The sequence below is a fragment of the Lagopus muta genome, chromosome 4 (genome assembly GCF_023343835.1).
Source record: "Lagopus muta isolate bLagMut1 chromosome 4, bLagMut1 primary, whole genome shotgun sequence".
Taxonomy (NCBI): domain Eukaryota; kingdom Metazoa; phylum Chordata; class Aves; order Galliformes; family Phasianidae; genus Lagopus; species Lagopus muta.
This window is the reverse complement of record NC_064436.1, coordinates 12,740,720-12,760,454: the sequence shown is the minus strand read 5'-3', so window position 1 is coordinate 12,760,454 and position 19,735 is coordinate 12,740,720. Positions and strand designations below refer to the sequence as shown.

Genomic DNA, 19,735 nt, shown 5'->3' with positions numbered 1-19,735 from the left:
AAGTTTTCCAGTACAGAGATTTTGTCTCTAATATACTTTTAGTTTCAAGGCACAGAAAATGTTTGTATATAATTACAATGATTTTAGAGGTATATTTCTTTACAAATATATTTGCAGACAAATGTGTATTCGTTACTTGGTTTAAAACAAGATTATGATAATTTTGTCATATCCAGGAAATACAAAACACTGGCTTATGCCTGGTGCTTAACTCATGCCATTGTGAATAAAGAGGGAAGGGGTTTAATGTTTAATTTCCTGTTAAAAACACACACAGGATAAAATCTTCCAAAGAGCAGTTATAAAACATGCATTTGTTAGCCAAGAAACAAGGTAAATATGGAACAAAGCCCAGGCTTACTTTTCTTCCTTTCCCCCCTATCCTAAGAACAAAGTAACTGAAGGCCATGGCACATATTTGGAGGCACTGAGCAGCTATATATTAAACAGCCTAGGTGATTTCTATACCATATAGCCAATCCACTGGGGCAGTTTCTCAGGTAATGCAAAGATGCAATTGGGCTCAAGGTACTGCATGCGATGAGTACTGCACACCTGTCAAACACCAGTTGTACCAACTCCCAACTACCTTCCTGACAGAGCTACCTGTCTGCATTAGCAGGTAATCTGGACTGTCTATAGCCGATTTCTAGCTACAACATATTGACAACACTGCTACACTTGGTGGTAGCTGAAGACATCACAGAGAATATTTTTTAGAATTCAAAAGCAGAAAAATTTTCAGGAACTCAGTGCTGCATGTCCTGGTACTGTGATTTCAGCTGCAGCAATTCAGCCTTCATCATAGTTCTAGCATGAGTAATGGCTTATTAGGTTGTTCTGCAGCTCACCACAGTTAACAGACAAGCACTGAATTTCTCTGCAACAACTGCAGTCTCTCAAAAATCCCAGCTCTTCTCTTTGTTCGGATGCCTGAACTAGGAAAAAAAAAAAAATGACTGTATTTAGGAGAAACTGAATGCTTAGGATATAGTTTTAAATAGTAATGCTGCATTTTTGGATCTTACAATAAAAATAAACCATCGAATAGTTTCTGTCTACCATGTTAGGATCAAGTCAGGTTCTCAGTGCACGTTTTGAGGTACTGATTTAGAGAAGTATTGTAGTACTTGTGATACACAGGGTTTCACATTCAAATTTAGATGTAAACAACTGTGAGTGCATTCAATTTTGGTTTTGTTTTGCTTTCTTTTCAGTAAGAATAATGTCACTGTTGCAGATATAGCTGAAGAGCTTTCTTAACTTTGGTAGCATACTATTCAAACTAACACAGCTTAAGCTTTCTCAGCAGATGCACTTTAAATATTTCTCAGTCAATACATTTAGTTTCGTATTTGATGTAAAGAAACGTACAGGAATTACACATCTCTAGTGAATTTAATCCGAGGACAGGCATGCTGAATTTCTTGCAAACTCTTTAAAAATCTGGTTTTGAGACTGTAAGTAGACCTGACTTTATTTCTAAAACTTGCATTTACAGCTGCTGTAGGTACGTGCCGTTGCTCCTTCACAAATTAATTACTGTTGATCACTGATTTCAAGACAGTTTACCGGTGAATCTCATACTACTGTATGACAACTAGCCTTTATGCCCTGATCTTGTGATTCTCCATGTGAGAAGATAGTTGACTAACAACATTAGTAGAGGGAAAGGGAATAGGATGGAGACAATCTGTAACATAAAATGAGTACTGACTTGCCTTCTTGGTACTGTATGTACCCCCAGGCAACAAAATTTCAGGAAAATGATTACTTTTCTGGCCAACAGTCAGAATTTAGTTGTATACTCTCTACATGCTGCTGTCACAAACTGCATGCAGAAACAAGACTGTTTTTTTTCTTTGGCTTTTCAACAGTCAGATAAGTTTGTGAGTATTTAATGCTAGTAACACCACGGTATTCCAGATTCAAGTGAACTAGCAGAATTCTCTAGTGCAGTGGTGACCTGAGACTTTACTCCACTTGAATTTACAGTACAGTGCATTAGTTGTTCTCACAAAAGATTTGCTTTAATTTTAGTTCTCTCTCCCTTCGTCTTATGGCTGTGTAATCTTCAGTAGAGAGGCCAAAGAGATTTCCCTCAAAGAAACTTGCCTCTTCTTCAGAATCAAAAAGTATATTTAGGACAGTTCATCCTACTTTTAACCACGTGTCGCAAGACACTTGTCTATGCTTTCCTTTCTCTGTACACTACTTCTTTACATGTTCCAAAGCAATTAAATAAGCATGTATGTGCATGCATGCAAGTATACAAATGAAACAGGAAATGAAAAATCTAATGAAGTCAGAATGCACACTAACATCAATCTGCTGCAAAGACTGAAAGTATTATTAACATCTTACCATCATCCAGCTCAAGACAAAGATTGTACACAGCCAGAGGCCTCTTAATACGTTGCCCTTGTCTTCTGGATTGCCTTGGTGGGGCATTTGGAGGAGATACTGACATAGAGATTGACTCAGGAAAAGTGACATCAGGCAGGGTTTTAAAAATCTGCAATCAAGAACACAAAGGGTGTTAATTATTTATCATGAAAAGCAACCTGCCTAATGCCACTGTAAGCCATTAACAAACAACCTTTGTTTTGGACTTCATTCAAAGCAGGCAGAAGCAAAAAATCCATTCCTTCAAGTCTGAGAGTATGCCACAGATCGTTAATGAGCATTTTTAAAATAAATATATAAATAGATATAAAATGGAAACATGCAAGAGCACTGCCTACACTTTAACCAAGCTACAAATCAATTAATCCAAAGGTAATACGTGTGTGAATATGCTTGCCAGCTAGGATAGAAAGGAAAGGGAAAGAGGGAGATGAACCAGCCTCCAAAAAGTTTTCAAGTTTCAGCTAGGGCCTATAACGTTGCCAGAACACCCATTTTAATTTTCAAAACTTATGATGTCACTATAATATCTGCCAGATTAAATATATATCGTATTCTAAGACAGCAAAGCAAAGGGAAAATTCTGAGGGGAGGGATTTTTAGTGAGAGATACCATAGTAACATACCATGTGAGGGTTTTTTCAGTCAACTATTATACATTGAGTTGCATTTATATTAAATGATGATATGCACAAAGACGTATACAAAAAGGACTGCAATTCTGATCACCATTTCATCCTTTGAGTTATGGCTATTAGCATAACACCACTTCATAGAAAATATCATGCCACTTCTCTCTGGGTTAACCAGCAAGACAAACTTGCTCGAACTGATAGTATCTTAACTGACACGTATAAGGCACAGTCTAATGATGTCGATTTACTTCTAGAAAATTACCAGTATGTCAGTGTACAATATAACAGCAGCCTTTTACAACTGATTGTGGCAGATTTTCATGAAATTAGGTCAATTTTTTTTTTTTATCAAATGGAAACCAGCTGATAAAGAAAAGCACAAACAACAGCTGAACAAAAATACCCTGTGTGTAGGGCACCTTACACCAACACAACACAATATATAACAAGATGCAATGTAACAATACGTGGTGTTCTTTTACCCTGCAGTTTTTAGAAGTCAGGTATCCGTACAGGACATATTATGAAGAGTAGGCGTGTACTGAATCTGCAAAGAAACAGCTTTTTATGAAGCAGAAATCCATACAGATATGGCAGATAACACATTTTTGTATTATTGCAGCACCTCTCAGATCCAGTACGAAGCTAAAAGCTGACCAAGCTATTCTATGCATAAGAAAAATGCCATAATCATCTCGTGGTAAGGCAGTCAAGACATCATGTCAAAATTATAAGAAATTCCATATGCTAGATTTGTTAATCCCAAATACTACACATGTAGGAAGGAAGTGAGCCAGGAACACATATACACACTGCCTTATAACCACTTAATGATCACTCTCACAATGACAAAATGATGATGGTACAAAATCATCAGAAACACCATTCTGAAAAGTGTGGAAGAAGGATCGGATAACCAAAACTAGGCAGCAGCAAGCAGGAAGCTCCAGTGGAAATATTACCTCCCAGCGGGGGAATGTTCTGGAGGGGAAGACAAAATGCTAACATTTGAACCCCAAACCAGCTCTAAGAAAACTGGTCCCACTTCTTCACATGCCTATGAACGGCAAATATGAGAGAGAACGAAAATAACGCAACAACATACCTATAAACAAAATATTTATGAAGAAGAAAGGATACCAGCCCAACCTGGTTCTCCCCTGCACAGACAGCATGGCTCTCAGACAGTGACGAAGCTCTAATTGCGTTTAGAGTGTTAAAGCCATTTTTAAGCCGTGATTCAATTTATAATAATGAAATCTAGCGTGTACCTACATGGCACGTGGCTAGTGGTACCACACTGCCCCCTTATGTGGAAACATGAGACTAGACTGAGCCATGTCAAGAATAAATATCTCCTTCTGAAAAATTCAGAAGCACCAAAAACTTTAAATGCCATCTTTTCCATGGACTAGATGTTGAGTCTGGACCCTCAGGCAAATAGCCTACTGCCAAGAGGTTGCAGCACGTTGTTTACTATGTTACGTTTCCCAGCTGTGTTTATTTGTACTGCCTTAACTATATATCTCTACTGAAACTAATGATGGTGAGAAGAACAAGCATTCCCCACAAGTGCTGCATAAGAGATGAGCTTTCTTATATGCATTTAGGTGACGTACATAGTTTGCAGTTAATTTCTTAAGCAACTCACAAGTATTTGCTTCAAATAAAATTAATAGTAAGAGTCAAAAAAAGCAAAACACAATCAAGACAGCTGTAAAGCTGATCCTTACTTAATGAGTAAGGCAATATGGCATTGAGGTGGAGGCAGAAAATGAATCCGAGCAGATTCCTAACAGTAAGTAGCTCTGTGATGTGAAAAAATAGTTAGTGGTTTGTTGTGTTTTATAGGGAAAAAAACCTCACAAAACGAACAGGAGAAATAACAAGACAGCCACAAAGTCCCATTTCAAACAGCAGTACGCCATTTGGCACATGCTAGCTACTAACTTGGCAACAGTGCTCGTGCCAGGTATCAGCAGCTCCTCAGAATACTTACCCCTCCTCTACTAACATAAAATTTAATGACACTGAGTCTTCTCCTTTACTGCCAGGAGTTTCTCAGAAGATTGTTCTACCTCTTCTGAGAAAGCCTTCCGATTCCCAGATCCTTCCTGAAATGGTCACAGCTAAAACTTGGGTGATGTGAAAGAGCACCATCAGTATATCACCTTTACTGTTAATATTTTGGACTTGTCAACAGCAGTTGTGCATCGGTGTTCCCAACAGCAATGCTCATTGAAACCCAGAGCTATACAGAATAAGGCAGGCTGAGTTCCCTTCCATATACAGACACCCAAGTGGGCACCAGTCCTTAGTCCTCTCTCAACTTCTTAGCATGATGGAGTGCTAGGGAAGTTTCATCTCTGGGCTAAATTCAGCAAGTGAGGTACTGTTTTCCAGGGAGCAAGGACTACCTCCAGATTGCTCCAGGACAACACAAGGCCACCTGCACTCTCGCACTCAGTGAGACCAGGGCAAGCATACACAAAATCCATCCTTTTCCTCACGCATTCCTCTGATGCAATGCTGTTAGCTCCAGCACTTCTTTGCTTCTGCTTCTTCACTACCTGTCTCCATGGAGAAGAAAGGGACTCCTCAAAGCAGCATTTAGGTATAAAATAGGTAATGTAGCCTCTTGACTACCAGCAAAGCTAACTGAAATCTCCAAGTATCATGAGTTGCATGATTCTACAACAAGCAAACAAATACCCCTACCACCACCATTAGAAAGATCATTACTTTTTTTTTATTATTATTGTTTGCTTGTATGTTTTTATATGAAAGAATTAGCAAATATGCTAACATTTTGCATTAAAGTTTGGGGATCATTATTGCCCTTTGAAGTTGCCCATTGTTTGAACTCATACCTAATCTCTTATTTCCTATCTGCTTTTTCAGTAGGAAAAGAAAATCCAATACAGCTCATCCATAACTCGAGCTGCATGTTCAGCAGCCAACATTTCTTTCTGCTGCAGACCCAAAGCTACACACTGTAACACAGTTTTGCAAAGGTAAGCATCTGAAAAGCAGGTAAAAGGTCCACCCTTGCCATAAAATATGCACATACACCATTCAGCTTCTCTTTCTTGCTTTAAATTCACTTAAATAGACAAGTGCCTTAATGGACATTTTCTACTGCTCAGACAGAAGTTGCAATGTCTCACTGATAACAGGGAGATGGAAGCATGCTTTAGTTCAGTTGTGGGGAGAAAAGTTAGGATTTTGTTTGTTTTAATTCTAATTTGCTCCTAGTCTTATTACTTATTTAAATAATATTTCAGCATAAATGTTTCACAGCTAATAAAAGATGCCTACTGTGAGGAATTGTTACTAGAAGAATGCTGCCTATGCACAGAAGACAAAATTCAAAATCACATACAATCAATGTATTATCAACATACACAAAAATGCTACTAACATTTCAGCATTTTGATCCACTTGCACAACAGTATGTGAACACATCTGACTAAATATCTTTTTGCACTGCAAACCGTGGCTATCGGAAGCATCATAAGGAAACTGCACATATCCAATAGGGTAGAATTCCTCCCATTGGAGGAACAGGCCTGGAACAAATTATTTAATGGAAGATACGTTTGCCACTTCAGATAAAGCCTTCTTTCAAGTGAAAAAATAAAAATAAAAAAATCAGACCTGCCATCATCAGGTATTTGGATTGCAGAAGTTACCATAGCTTACACAAAGACAAGAATAAAATTTGGTCTTTGCATTACCTCATTCAAGAAGCAATAAAAACATACTAAACCAGACTCAAAGGTTAAGGACTTTCAGTCACATCCAGTGTTACATAGTTTTTGTGACAGGGGTCAAACAGCACTAGATTTATAGAAAATGATTTATCTGCAATTTAGTTGTTAAACTCATCTTTGTCTTCAACTACCTGACTGTGAACCTGGAAGTTGAATAAAACAATTTATATATGGAAGAACACTACATGTAGCACTCAAAGCGCACAGGAAGAAAAAAAGTTTACCCAAAAACAAATCTGACTGTTAATCACTCCTATCCTAATTAACTCATTATTTTAAATGGCTATTTAGGTTTGATCTTATATGAAAAGCAGAATTTAAAGATGCACACTGAGTTAAGCGGTAGATCAGTCTTCAAGCCTGCAGTGTAGAAGTTACAAAAAAAAAAAGATGAGACTCTTGTTGAGCTACTTAAAACAGTGGCATGTTTGACCTATTTTGCTCTATGCAATAGTACAAAATGAATACTTCACAGGGCTAAACAAACCACAAACCGTCTTGGATATGTCCCGCTAATAACAGCCCTCTCTACAGCAGTGAGCCCAAGGCCATCCCTGCACACAACCATTCCGGTTCCTAAAACTGTCCCACAAAGTCTGTGGAAGCATTTCTTGAAAGCAATGAGCCAAATTCAACATACTATCACACTCTATTCCACCAGCAGATCCATGTGGCAGCAGCCCAAGGAATTGTGCCAGATTCCTCTTAATCTGCAACAACAGTGTTGGCCTCTAGATCCTAAGCTCTTGCTAGAGCTGATTTTAGAAATACAAAAAACCCATGGTTAGGAATATCTAACTAGGCCTATTCCACAAGTTTCTGACCATGTGTATAGTTGTACATAGAAATGTAGATTAGATTCTGCTGCTGTAAGAGAATACTGATCTGTTCTTTCAGGTCTTAAGCATGAATTTCAGTACATTTGCCAGGAATCACTTTAGGAAAAGACCCAGACATCAGGTCATCTCTGTCTGCTTTGTATCGCTGGGGTAATTAAAATTACCTCTAAAAATCAGTGGGAGGCAAACAGCAAAGACAGAGTGAGATGAAAAAGAGGGGAGAAAAAAAAATGGAAGCATAGTAATAGAGCTAATGAGGATAAACTTACAAAAATCATTAACAGCTTAAAGTTGCACCATAATTTTCCCGCAAGACAAATCCCCTGTTCACTCTCATAACACCTGCTATACAGAACATGCATCTATTTTCTCTGAATACATGGAAAACAATCAGAATCAGCTACAGGAGAGGGCAAGATAAACTTATCACCACCATGCTCTTTTCTAGACCTAGCTTCTTTTCAATGTAATGTGAACCCAATTCAGGTTCATATTTTGAACAGTAAAATCCATATTCAGTAAAATGTACAGTTCTACAGGTTCTTTTTGTTTTGTTGTTGTTGTTTTTTTTTAATTTGAAGAGATTACAGAAGGTAATTGGAGCTACTAAAATTAAGTTTATTCATAATAGACTTCTGGAAATACATGATTGTATCTAAACTGACTGCATCAATTCTAACAGTTTAATAAAATTTCTAAATTGAGACATTATTGGAAATATAAACATGTTTAAATAAAGTGGGTTTTTTGCATATTTAAATGCAAAAAAAAGAGTGTAAATGCAAAATGCAAAAAAAGAGTGTAAATTTAAATGCAAAAAAAGAGTATAAAGAGTGTTAGATCAATCTGTTTCATTTTTGGTATTGGTCAACTTGATCTTTTTCTTCTGGTTCTCAAAAAAGTCAACAAATATAAAAATATATGCACTAGAAATTATTGATGTTTACATGGGATCTTTGTTCAGTATATATAAAATGAAGCTCATTATTTCTCAAAATCACATTAAATATCTTTGAAAAATAAAATTCAATTTAAAAAAATGATGACTTGATTAGAATCTTTAAGTAACTTACCTTCCCAAGGTTATCACTGAGTCGACTTCAATATGCCTGCCTTGAAGTAAATATTCCAACTTTCGTGCTTTATCATCAATACACTATACAACATGATTTACTGTACACTGTCTTCTATGAGGCCACAAAGGATGCAGATTTTCTGAAGTTTGGATTTTGAGGGTGGAATGTCACTACCAACCACAAGACACCTTTATATAGTATTCACTGTCATCGTATTTGGAAAAAAAATAAACTCAGATCAAGAGTTGAGAGATGCCTGAAGTTAAACATCTAGAGGGCCACTTCGCAGAAAGCGTCAATTAATGCTCCTGAAGTTTCCTAGTGCACTCCAGTTACAGTGCAACAGAGTATGCAGCTTGAAAAGAACAGGAGTAAATATCAAAAAGTAAAAAACAGGAAACATCCTTGGTTGGGAGACAAGAGACAGCCCACTAAGCTCCAAAATAAACAACAACAACAAGAAACTTTTCCTTCACTGCAAAGATATCATTTGCTGAGACAATCCGTATAGCAGCTTGGTTACCTATAACCAGATGAAACACTTATTTTAGGGATCTGTGGGCACCATGAGTCTCAACCTTGTACTAAAACTGGAGTATCTGCTGTCTGCAGATAGGATCTAGGATCCAATAGGATCTAGTGCTCCAGACAAATTGCAAACTATTAGAGTGACAGAAGAACTGATGGAAGTTTGGGGTAGATCAGATGTATAGACATGTAGATTCCAACAGCCACTCATTTGGCCTGACTGTTTTGAACCCTGTAGTTCAAGTTGGACCGTTAGTGAAGAAACTAAATATAGCCTACAAAACATGACATTGCAGTCTGGAGGACAGATGTGAAAGGATGAAAGAAAAGAAACATACCAAGGTTAGAAACATGTGTCCTTTGGTCGCTTGTAAATTATGAATTTGTTGACTCAGCCTTTCTAAAAGTAGTGTTACTGATACAACAACTGCAGCATCCCCTGTATCACATCTCTCCACCTTTTAACAATTCATGAGAAGGATGCTCCTGATAGCAGCCCATTCACTGCTGTTATTTTATTCATTGAAGGTCTGAAGGAAATGATAGAGTTAACAATACTCCAAGCTTGATACAGCTACTCATTTGTCCATTGCAATGGCAGAAACAGCATATGCACCTTCTCTTCTACACTCACCTACTGTTACTTACATCAAGGAGAGTATTTTAAATAAGGTTATCCTTGTCTATTACAGCTGCACACACTAGCTTTGTGTATATCTTATTTAGCTACAGGAAATACCAGAAAGAACAACAACAAGCAAATAAGCAAAAAAACAAAAGCCTTTAAAGGAAAAGATTAATACTCAATCCACTGATCTAGCTTTCTAAAATATGACATACTCTTACGTAGTTACTAAATGAAAAGTAACGTAGAATGTGAATATTTGCAAATATTTGCCCTTGCAAAGAGCATAAGATATCTTGAGAAGTTAAATGTGGCACTTAGAAACCTAAGTTAAGAGTTAGCAAAAGCAATAACCACAGCCAAACACAAACATGATCTCTTCTTTCTTTATAATAAATAAATACAAATGCAAATAAATATTTCTGGTGAAATATAGTTTTCTCCAAATTTTATACACAATAATACTAATGATTACACATCAACAATAAAAACTTGCATTTGACAGTCTACTACAATGTCATCGAAATGTCAAGCTATCTGGAAATGACACAGTTCCAACCGTACTACACAACCCTGTCATTATTTGTCAGATAATTAACCTGTTGCCACTACAAGGATTTATATCTTCTCTATACTGTTCAGTTTTTGTCTGGTCTTTGCTCCTATTAAAAAGCATTTTTTTAATCTCACATTATGCCTGAAGGCTCTTAAACATTTACCTGTAACAGAACCACTTTAAACATGCAAAGGTTGCACTGCGGAGACACACGGACACACTTCAGTGCTGCTTCCTGCTCTCAGATGAACATCTGACTTCACTTGCTTTTATTTCTCCCACCTGATGAACACTGAAAGTATTATGTACTGTGTTTCAAGAATTTTCCAAATACTACTGAATGAAGTTGATGTTGGCTTAAGAGCTCAGTAGCATTTCTTCCATTTAGTTTAAAAAGAAAATTATAAATGGGCTTACTTAAACTTAAGCAAAACACAACACTGTAATAAAGACATATTTTGTCCAATGTATGTAAAATTTCTGCCATTTCTATGGAGATGAATACAGTAAGCAATATTTGTGCTGGAAGTATAGAGTTTTTCAAAACTAAAATCTTTCAGCTATCTTACTTTTAAGTTGCTAGAATTAAAAAAATAAAAAATAAAAAACCAACAAAAAAAAAAGTTACGATTTGCTGAGCCTATTCCCTTTCAGAAGACAGGTTTTCCAATCTCACTTAACAGACTTATGTCAAGCTCACCTCTTTTCTTTTTTCTAATTTACTTCCCCTGTAATTTTCATCTTCTTCCTGTTTTTTCAATCTTGGTATTTGTACTCACTATTCTTTCCTCCCCCATACACCAGTTTACATATTCCAGTCCCACTGAGATTTTTTTATTCCAACCTCCTCCCTCATCTTCTTTCATTTCTTAGCCTTTTTCTTTTTTTTTTAAATAATATTCAGGGATCTGAGAAACCAAAATGGCTCATATTACCACTGAGGCATTTCTCAATGGCAAATAAACAACTCCTCTGAATACTAACTGGCATTCATTCCAATGAGATCCCAAAATATTACAATGAACAGCAAGAACACATGCATGCTATTCAGGCAATTGTGAAGCGTACTGCTATTCTTCCTCAGTGCAAGTCAGAAAGCAAAACTGCAAGACCTGAGAAAACCAAGATTTCCAGTCTGTGAAACCGTTGGTGAGAAAAACTAATTCATACCCATGAAATTGATTTAGGAGAAGAGAGAAAAAGCAAGCAAAAAATGTTTCGGTTCAAATTGCCTATCACGATTCATTGCAGGATTACCTAAAGACCAAGCAAGGATTGTTCCAGGCACTGTACAAACACAGCTGCAGTAAGCCTGAGTTCATTAACTCAGAAAGTGAAAATCAAGGGAAAGTTTAGCTTCAAAGTAAAATGACCATGATGATGAGACACAAACATGAATTTCTGGATGCTTTTTTAGCTAAGGAAAGGACATGGGTCACAGACATCAAAAAAAGGCCAGACAAATACAGCTAAGGAGAAGAGGACAAGACAGCCGAATATGAAATTACACTGCCATTAAGTACCTGCAAAGCAAAGGCAATTAAGAGTGTGTACGACCAGTCAGCAAAAAACATCACAATTCCAAGCAAAACAACAGTCCATTCAATATCAAAGCCGAACAACTTTCTATTTGGTCTGGCATATCTGGCAGACCTCCCCCTAGAGCTATATGGCAGATGCAAGCAAGACAATTTGTAAGTCTTACTGTCTTCGGTACCAGCCTCTTTTCCACAACTAGTGATTCTGAGCATCCTGGATAAAATTTCAGCTTGGAACTATATTTTGCTTTTTCCTTCGCAGTAGAAATGTCTTTCTGAAGCTCATCTTCTGCCTGGAGACTGAGAAATACTCTGCCAAGAAGAGATTTATCCACAGCTGACAAGAACAAAAGCTAAACAATTATTTCCATAATGCTCTTCTGTTCTCCTTGTAGTCTTAATGACTGTGCAATTCTAGTGCCCCTCAAGTGATACATCTGCCGTACAACCTAGTGTCCAGTATTCAAATCTCAGCACTCTTTGACTTTGCAAAACATCCTGTCCTCAATCTACTATAATGGGCTCATAGGCGAGGTTTGGATGTATGTATGCAGACTTTAAACAAAGTGAAAATTGCATTTGTTGGTTTCTAAGTAGCAGGAAAAGAGCTAAAAAATAAAAACAGCTTATGCACTAAGCAAGATATTCTTATCTCAGAGCGAATCTCCATATCCAGGTTCCCATATATAAACTGCATTGAAATTCTCTGATTAGGATTCAAAGAGTGACAACAGTGCAATGACTGCACAGGATTTCAAAGCCAATAGCACAATCATGTCTCCTACCAGAAAAGAATTGTAGAGTTCCTTCAGTAAAGCCGTACACAGAGCAAGACCAAATGAGTTGACTAAATGTTTGAGAAATCACAACCATTTTTATCGCTTGGCATACCAAGTTACTGTTTTAAATGGTAAATAACAATGGCTATTGCTTCTACATTTTGGAATTTTATTAACCATTTCATTTGCTACATGGGAAAAGAGATGCTGTCTGCAGTTTGCCTGAGATATATATTATACAGACATGAAGCTTGAGGTGTTGCTTTAAGTTTCTGTCAGTGTGCCTCCATCTTGACTCCATCACATTTCTATAGTTCCAGACTTGGCTTATATTAGTAGATGCTCCTAGAAATGCCCTCACAACCCCGAAAGCCAACCAAATCTTAGACTGCATCAAAAGAAGAATGGTCAGCATGTGGTAGGAGGTGATCCTGCCCTCTATTCTACACTGGCAAGACTTCTCCTGGATGGAATACTGCATACATATGATACAGTCCTCAGTACAGGAGAATCCTTGGCACAGTAGAGACATGGATCTGTTGGAGTGCATCCAGAGGAGAGCCACAAAAATGATCCAAGGGATGGAATACCGGTCCTATGAGGAAGGGAGGAGGAGTGGAAACGGGTACCTGCTCGGCGGAGGGGGCATCCCCCATCCCGACCATCCCCAGCTCCCCAGGTGCCTCTGCGTAACAGGTTTGAGGCCCTGGAAGTTGAGGGGGGGACGAGTGAGAGTGCGGAGACAGGTTCACCCGTGAGGTTGCCTCAGGCGAAGCGGTCGCCCCCAACCCTCAAGACTGCTAAGTTCTTTACTAGGAGAGTGGTTAGGCCCTGGAACGGGCTGCCCAGGGAGGTTGTGGATGCCCCGTCCTTGGACGTGTTTAAGGCCAGGTTGGACGGGGTCCTGGGCAACCTGATCTGAATGTGTATGTTTGGTGGCCCTGCTAGGCAGGGGGGTTGGAACTACATGATCCTTGGGGTCCCTTCCAACCCGGGTGATTCTGTGATTCTGTGATTCTGTGATTCTGTGAGTTGGGGATATTCAGTGTAGAGAAGTTTCTGGGAGCAGCCTTTCACTATCTAACAGGGGTTATAAGAAAGAAGCAGACAGAGACTTTTGTGACAGGACAAGGAGAAACGGTTTCAAACTAAAAGAGGGGAGATTTAGATTGGATATAAGAAGAATTTACACTGAGGGTGGTGGGATACTGGAGCAGGTTGCGCAGAGATATGGTGGATACCTCATAGGTGGAGGCTGTCAAGTTCAGGGGCTGGATGCGGTTCTGAACAACCTGTTATAGCTGTAGGCATCCCCGTTCATTGCAGGGGAGCTGGATTAAGATTACTTTTCCACCGCATATCTCATTAGGTTCTAAAATATAACACTCCTACCTTTGCAATAAAATATAAATACCTGAAGTATAAATACACAGAGGTCACATAGGCCTCCTTCCCTTATGGAAGCAGATCTAGTGTGGGAGAGAAGTTGCTGCAGGTAGACCACTGATGGCAAGTGCGCTGTTAGAAATAATGGTGAACAGAAACATTCTCAAAAAGTTATATCCTTCCAGTTCTAAAGAAGACACCAAGACAATGAGTTACGGAAAATGATACAGTATCATTTTGATGTATTTTCAGTTCTTTGCTTCTCCACATTTTCAGAAGAGCCAGAAATGCCAGCACAACTAGTGCTTCAAATGTGAAATTGTATGGGAAATGCTGAATCACGGCCTGAACCTCTGATTGATCACCTGAGGCAAGCACTGAGTCAGCCACGGGAGCACAGGTAAAGGCAACTCACCTGTGCTGTTGGAAGGGGTGGAGCCTGGCTGCACCTCTCCTAGAGCCATTTAAGAGCTGGCTACAGAATGCAGAAGGATCTCTTCTAGAGATCCCTCTTTGGGAGTTTTGTATTAAGCCTAGGGTGCAGGTAAGCTTTCTATTTTTTCTCTTCTTGTTGTTATAATCTGCTTTGCCAAACTCTCTTGTTTATTTTGTAATTATAGTGTCTTTACATTTATTGACTATACAGAAGTTCATCTCTGTTTCTGAAAGGCATGTGACTGGGTAGGCATACTAATAAGCTGCTGCTGATCTGTTGTGATCTAGTGTTTTTAAAAGACAGAACTAAACCAGTTTCTATATGCCATTAAAAGAATTTTGATGTACTTTCTCTCTCTTCATTTTTTCTTGATTTGTGTAGTCACTGTAGTAACTACAAAATCATGAGCTTACTTAGCTTCATTTATAAGGTTGGAAAGGGTTTACGTCTTTTTGGATGTTTCTCTCTTAGGACTTAAGCCACATCTGCTGCTGAATCACTTCCCAATAGAAAAGAAGTGTATCTGCTCAAGGTGTATGTGTGGGCAGCATCATATCTTAAGTCAAATAAGCCAACAAAACGCACCATATAGATAAAGCTATGCCAAAGTAAGTTTTGCCAAGCCTGTACCATGAAGAGAGGCAGCACAACTGTATTGTAAGAAAAACTTACGGCAGATAAGACTTGACTTAGACAGCCAACTTCAACACTGCTAACCTTTAAAACAAATAATGATTTCACTGCTCAGAGTGCTTAAGACAGAAAGAATAGAAGGTGATAGAATTTTTCCATAGCGCTTTATTATGTATTTATTTTTTTTTCTTTCCAATAAGAATGAAGGAAATACTGCGTATTTTGCTAGCTCAGAGTATCTCAAGTCTTAAACACCCAGTTGGAGAAATCAGTTAAGTCATGGAAGGACTCCTGAAGGATCACCCAAACAAGGAGGCACTAGTAAAAGATGTATTTATTTACTCTAAATTCCAGGGCTGAGATTGCATACAAATATTCTAGACCATATCTTGTATAGATGAGTCATCTAAGTAACTGGCAGCTACCACAGCAGCAACAATTCCTATGTTCAGTATTACCTCAAACACAAAGACTTAAAGTAACACATATTCAGCTGAAAACAAAAGAACTTTTAATATCTGGCTCCCTCATAATGCTTTTTACCCCAAAAACTCTCAGTACAGTGAAGTCATCTTTTACTGTGTGAACACTGGGAGAAATTAAGACACAGAACAATTAATTCGGTGAAACCTTAGTCAAAGTACTTGACGTAAGAGTTAAAAGATGAGCCTCAGCTCATTTTCTTCTTTTCCAGTCTTTTATCACTTCTGCTCACAAAAGAAACATACACAAATATGGTAATGAAAATCTATTTGCATAATACACACGCAGAAGCACAGCTCCTGTCAGAAAATATGCTTTCCGAAAAGTCATTTCACCTATGAAACAGGATATTTATATACTTCATGAGTGTAAATTTCCAAAAGCTTACAGTATCCAGGGGATATTCTTCAGAGTTCATTTGTAACATTGATTTTTAACTCCGTGCTAAACGTTAAGCCAAACAGATAATTTTAAACACTGTTTATAAATACGGAGGTATATCAAAACTTACCTTCTCATGGTTTTCTATAAGGATCTCAACAACAATATTCTGAAACTTCAGGTCCATGATAGCTGCTACGGTTTCTTCTTGAGGCCTCATTAAGGTTGGTCCAAATACCACCCCCAGATTTGCTACAGTCATTAGATTCCTCTTGGCGTGCTTTGAAACACTTTCAGAAAAGAATTGAAGGAAAAAACAGGAAATAGATTATGATAAATTTCCATTACTGTTGGAAAATGCAGTCTACTTTACAAATGAAAACATTACGTTTCCTTAATCCGTTTTTTTTTAGTAGTTTGTTTTCTGCAAAATTTCTTCAAATAAAGTCATACTGAATACTGGAAAACAGAAAAGCCGTTCTTCTACTGGCAATTTAAAAACAAAAGCAGCCTCTTTCTGAACCTAACTATATAAAATGCTCTTAGCCTTGGACCAGGGCAAGTGTGAAACCAACTTAAATTTGCTAACAGATCTCCACTATTCACTTTGCCAGAATTTGCAAAGAGAAAGTATAATGTTCGCCTTCTCACTTCAATCAAACCCTCAACTGCTGGCGGGACTGCTAAAGTAAATACTTACATGGCTTCATTAATGGATTAGATTTCTGCCTTACCCTCCAAAATATACACAGTATGAGTCAAACGTCTTGTCTGCTTTTGCACGTTTGGTTCTCGGTATTGTGTACGACAGCACTGAGATGGGCTTCAGCTCCAGCTGCACTAACTAGGCTCTGTGCAGTTAAAGAAAGATAAGGACAAGGGTTCTGCCAAGGCAGGAAGGAGGTCATAACACTTACTTAGCTAAATGTTTCACCAAAATGTCCAGCATCTCTTTGTTCTTTTCTGGGAGTTTATGGACCAAGAAGTGAACTGCATTAACACGAGATTCAGGACTCCCACTTTCTACAGGGCATAGAAACAAATAAACAGCTCAAAACAAACACGAAAACAAACAGAAAAACAAAGCTACTTCCACTCCTGCATGGAAATATACTGCACACACTTAGCTTCAACTTACATATTCCGCTTAACGTTTTGGCATTACTGACTGATTGCCCTCATCACAAGCATTCAATTTCACTGGTACTATTTTGCTGGCCTTTTATTTTCTTGTTCTGTATAATTAAGTGACTTTTGCTTCTATGGGTTTCCACTAGTACACAGGTGAAAATAAGAGTTTATAGTAAGAGGAAACAGACCACATATCCATTCAACAAGGTCGTATTAAATCAGAAAATTATGCCTAAAGAGTGGCTTGTGAGAAGGATGTAAGTATTTCTGTTGCGTACAATATACTTAGCAAAAGGTGTATAAACAGAAAAATTGAGCTCCTATTGAGAAGGCAAGGAGTTTTGATTGCTCATCAGGTCCCATTTTAATCTAAGGCAGTGCTATTTGCTAAGTGTATTACATATATAAAATAGCCAATGTATTTTTTCAGTGCATATTGATGAAGATTTTTTGCCATTATTCTTTGTGCGCTGCTATGCATTTTAAGGATGCTTTTCTATTCTTTTGCAGTGAACATCCCTGTGTACATTTCCAGATCAAAGGTTACCAAAACACAAAATGTTTAGTTCTTGGTCAGCTAATCAAAGTTTAGACAGCCATAAAAACTTAAGCTTTCTTTAAAACAATAATGCTTTCTATACATAAGGAAATGCAAGCCTTAATTAAGGGATAGCTGTGCAACTTAATCACAAGATTCAGTCAAATCTTATATAATTACAATATATCGTGATGCATAATAAAGAAAGGAAAACTGAAAGAACCTTATTATTTTGGCTTTTTTTAAAATATATTACTATATTAATAATATTATACTATACTATATTACTATATTAATAATATAATACTATAAATACTAATACTATATTAATAATATAGTATTAATATATTATTATATTTATATGACTATATATATCAAATAGTTTCAGAGAAAAGGATATTCCTTTCTATTCCTGTGGATTCTTTGTTGTTTTTTTTTATAGCCAACATAGGAAACAACACTGAATGCCTATTTTTAACTGCACTTTAACACAGATCTGCAATGTTGATTAGATTTACCTCCCCACTACATGTACTCAGCCTCTGAAGAAAACTTTAGTATTTAAGAGCATAATACTGTTTAGAACATGTTACTTTGTATGATTTCCTCAATGAAGGTGACTACAAAATAGAGAAGGGAAAATACAGTGAGAAACTGCTGGCAAAACTTCATAGATCAAGAAATTACTTACTTAATCCTTTCTAATCCTACTGGGCAGACTTGCCATTTAGGTAATACAATCTTGAGTTTTGTTTAAGCACTTGGCTTCTGAGATGTGTTTTGGCAATTAATTGCATGGGCTAATTCTTATTATGAATTAAGGACTACAAACAAACACATTCTGCAGTCTTTAAAAGTCATTAAAGCAAACCGAGGAAGATAAAAACAATTGTCTCAAAGTTTATTTTAATTTTGCTTTTTATGGTTTGCCAGAAGTGCTATGGGCTGGAAAGAAATTCATCTAGATATGTTTGATACTTTGCCAAAAATTTCTTATATGGTTTCTGTCAGTCCTCTTCCAAAAAAGTCCATGTATATTAGATATCACACAGATGAACTACAAGAGCAGTTCTGTCTTTTCCAAGACTGTGTTTGAACTGCTAATAGTGTGATCTGTCCTGTTCATTCCTTTCTTTCCCTAATAGATGAGGAACATTCGAGGCAGCCTGGATACAGACCTAACAAGGCACTAAAAGCAAGGGTCAGGCAGCCGTGCATTGAAGATTTAAATAAGCCTCAGTTAGTGTCCTTTCTTTAACTAAGCATCATAAAATGGAAGGAAAAAAATATCCCAGTCCAAGTAGATGTTCATCACTATGTAATTAAGGTAATTAGAATAATTTTAATGCATGACTGAAAAAACTTTTATTTAAAAGTGAAAAACTATGGTTACATCTGTCACAAATGTTTGTTACTACATATATCATATGTGACGCACAGTAGATCTGAACACATTAAAGTTTTTGTTTTGTTAAAAATTCTTTTATTTCTTATTCCTCTATTTTTACTAGGTTGAAGAATTTTTTTCTGAAATTGATTTTGCACATGATCCGAAGTCTACAACAGTACTATAAGAAAAGATTTCTATTTGAACTACTGTTAATACTTACTGGCAGGAATGATGAATTCTCCATGCAGCTCATACGTCATCAGTGGCTCTGGAAGGCTTCTGTAAAACAAGGGTAGCATGAAAGATGTATTTACATTCCATTCTACCTGTATTTATTCTAAGCAGGAAATATTTTGAAATTTTCAGTAGTACAGTCATTGCACTGGAAGAGACATTGTTATGGTGGCTCATGTTTTCAATTCCTAGTACACACAGGAAACACAAAAACCAGGAAGGGATGAAGAACTTAAGACTAAATATATGCACTCATATTTCATGAGCTGAAGTGAAGCCTCCCATCTATTGTAAGCACACCTCCAAAGTACAATATTGAGACCATTTTGCTGAGTTACATATGTAATATGGTGAAGATGCCATCCCTG

General features: G+C 37.3%; 1 protein-coding gene across 1 annotated transcript in view; it reads right to left on the bottom strand.

The window, feature by feature from the left end:
- Nucleotides 1-19,735, bottom strand: part of ARHGAP10 (Rho GTPase activating protein 10) — a 130,987-nt gene that overhangs the window by 33,705 nt on the left and 77,547 nt on the right. The window contains exons 16-19 of the mRNA XM_048942635.1: nt 19,354-19,412; nt 16,992-17,097; nt 16,205-16,364; nt 2,365-2,515 (exon numbers count right to left, since the gene is read on the bottom strand). Coding sequence (XP_048798592.1) covers nt 2,365-2,515; nt 16,205-16,364; nt 16,992-17,097; nt 19,354-19,412 — 476 coding nt within the window. The remainder of the gene's footprint in view (nt 1-2,364; nt 2,516-16,204; nt 16,365-16,991; nt 17,098-19,353; nt 19,413-19,735) is intronic.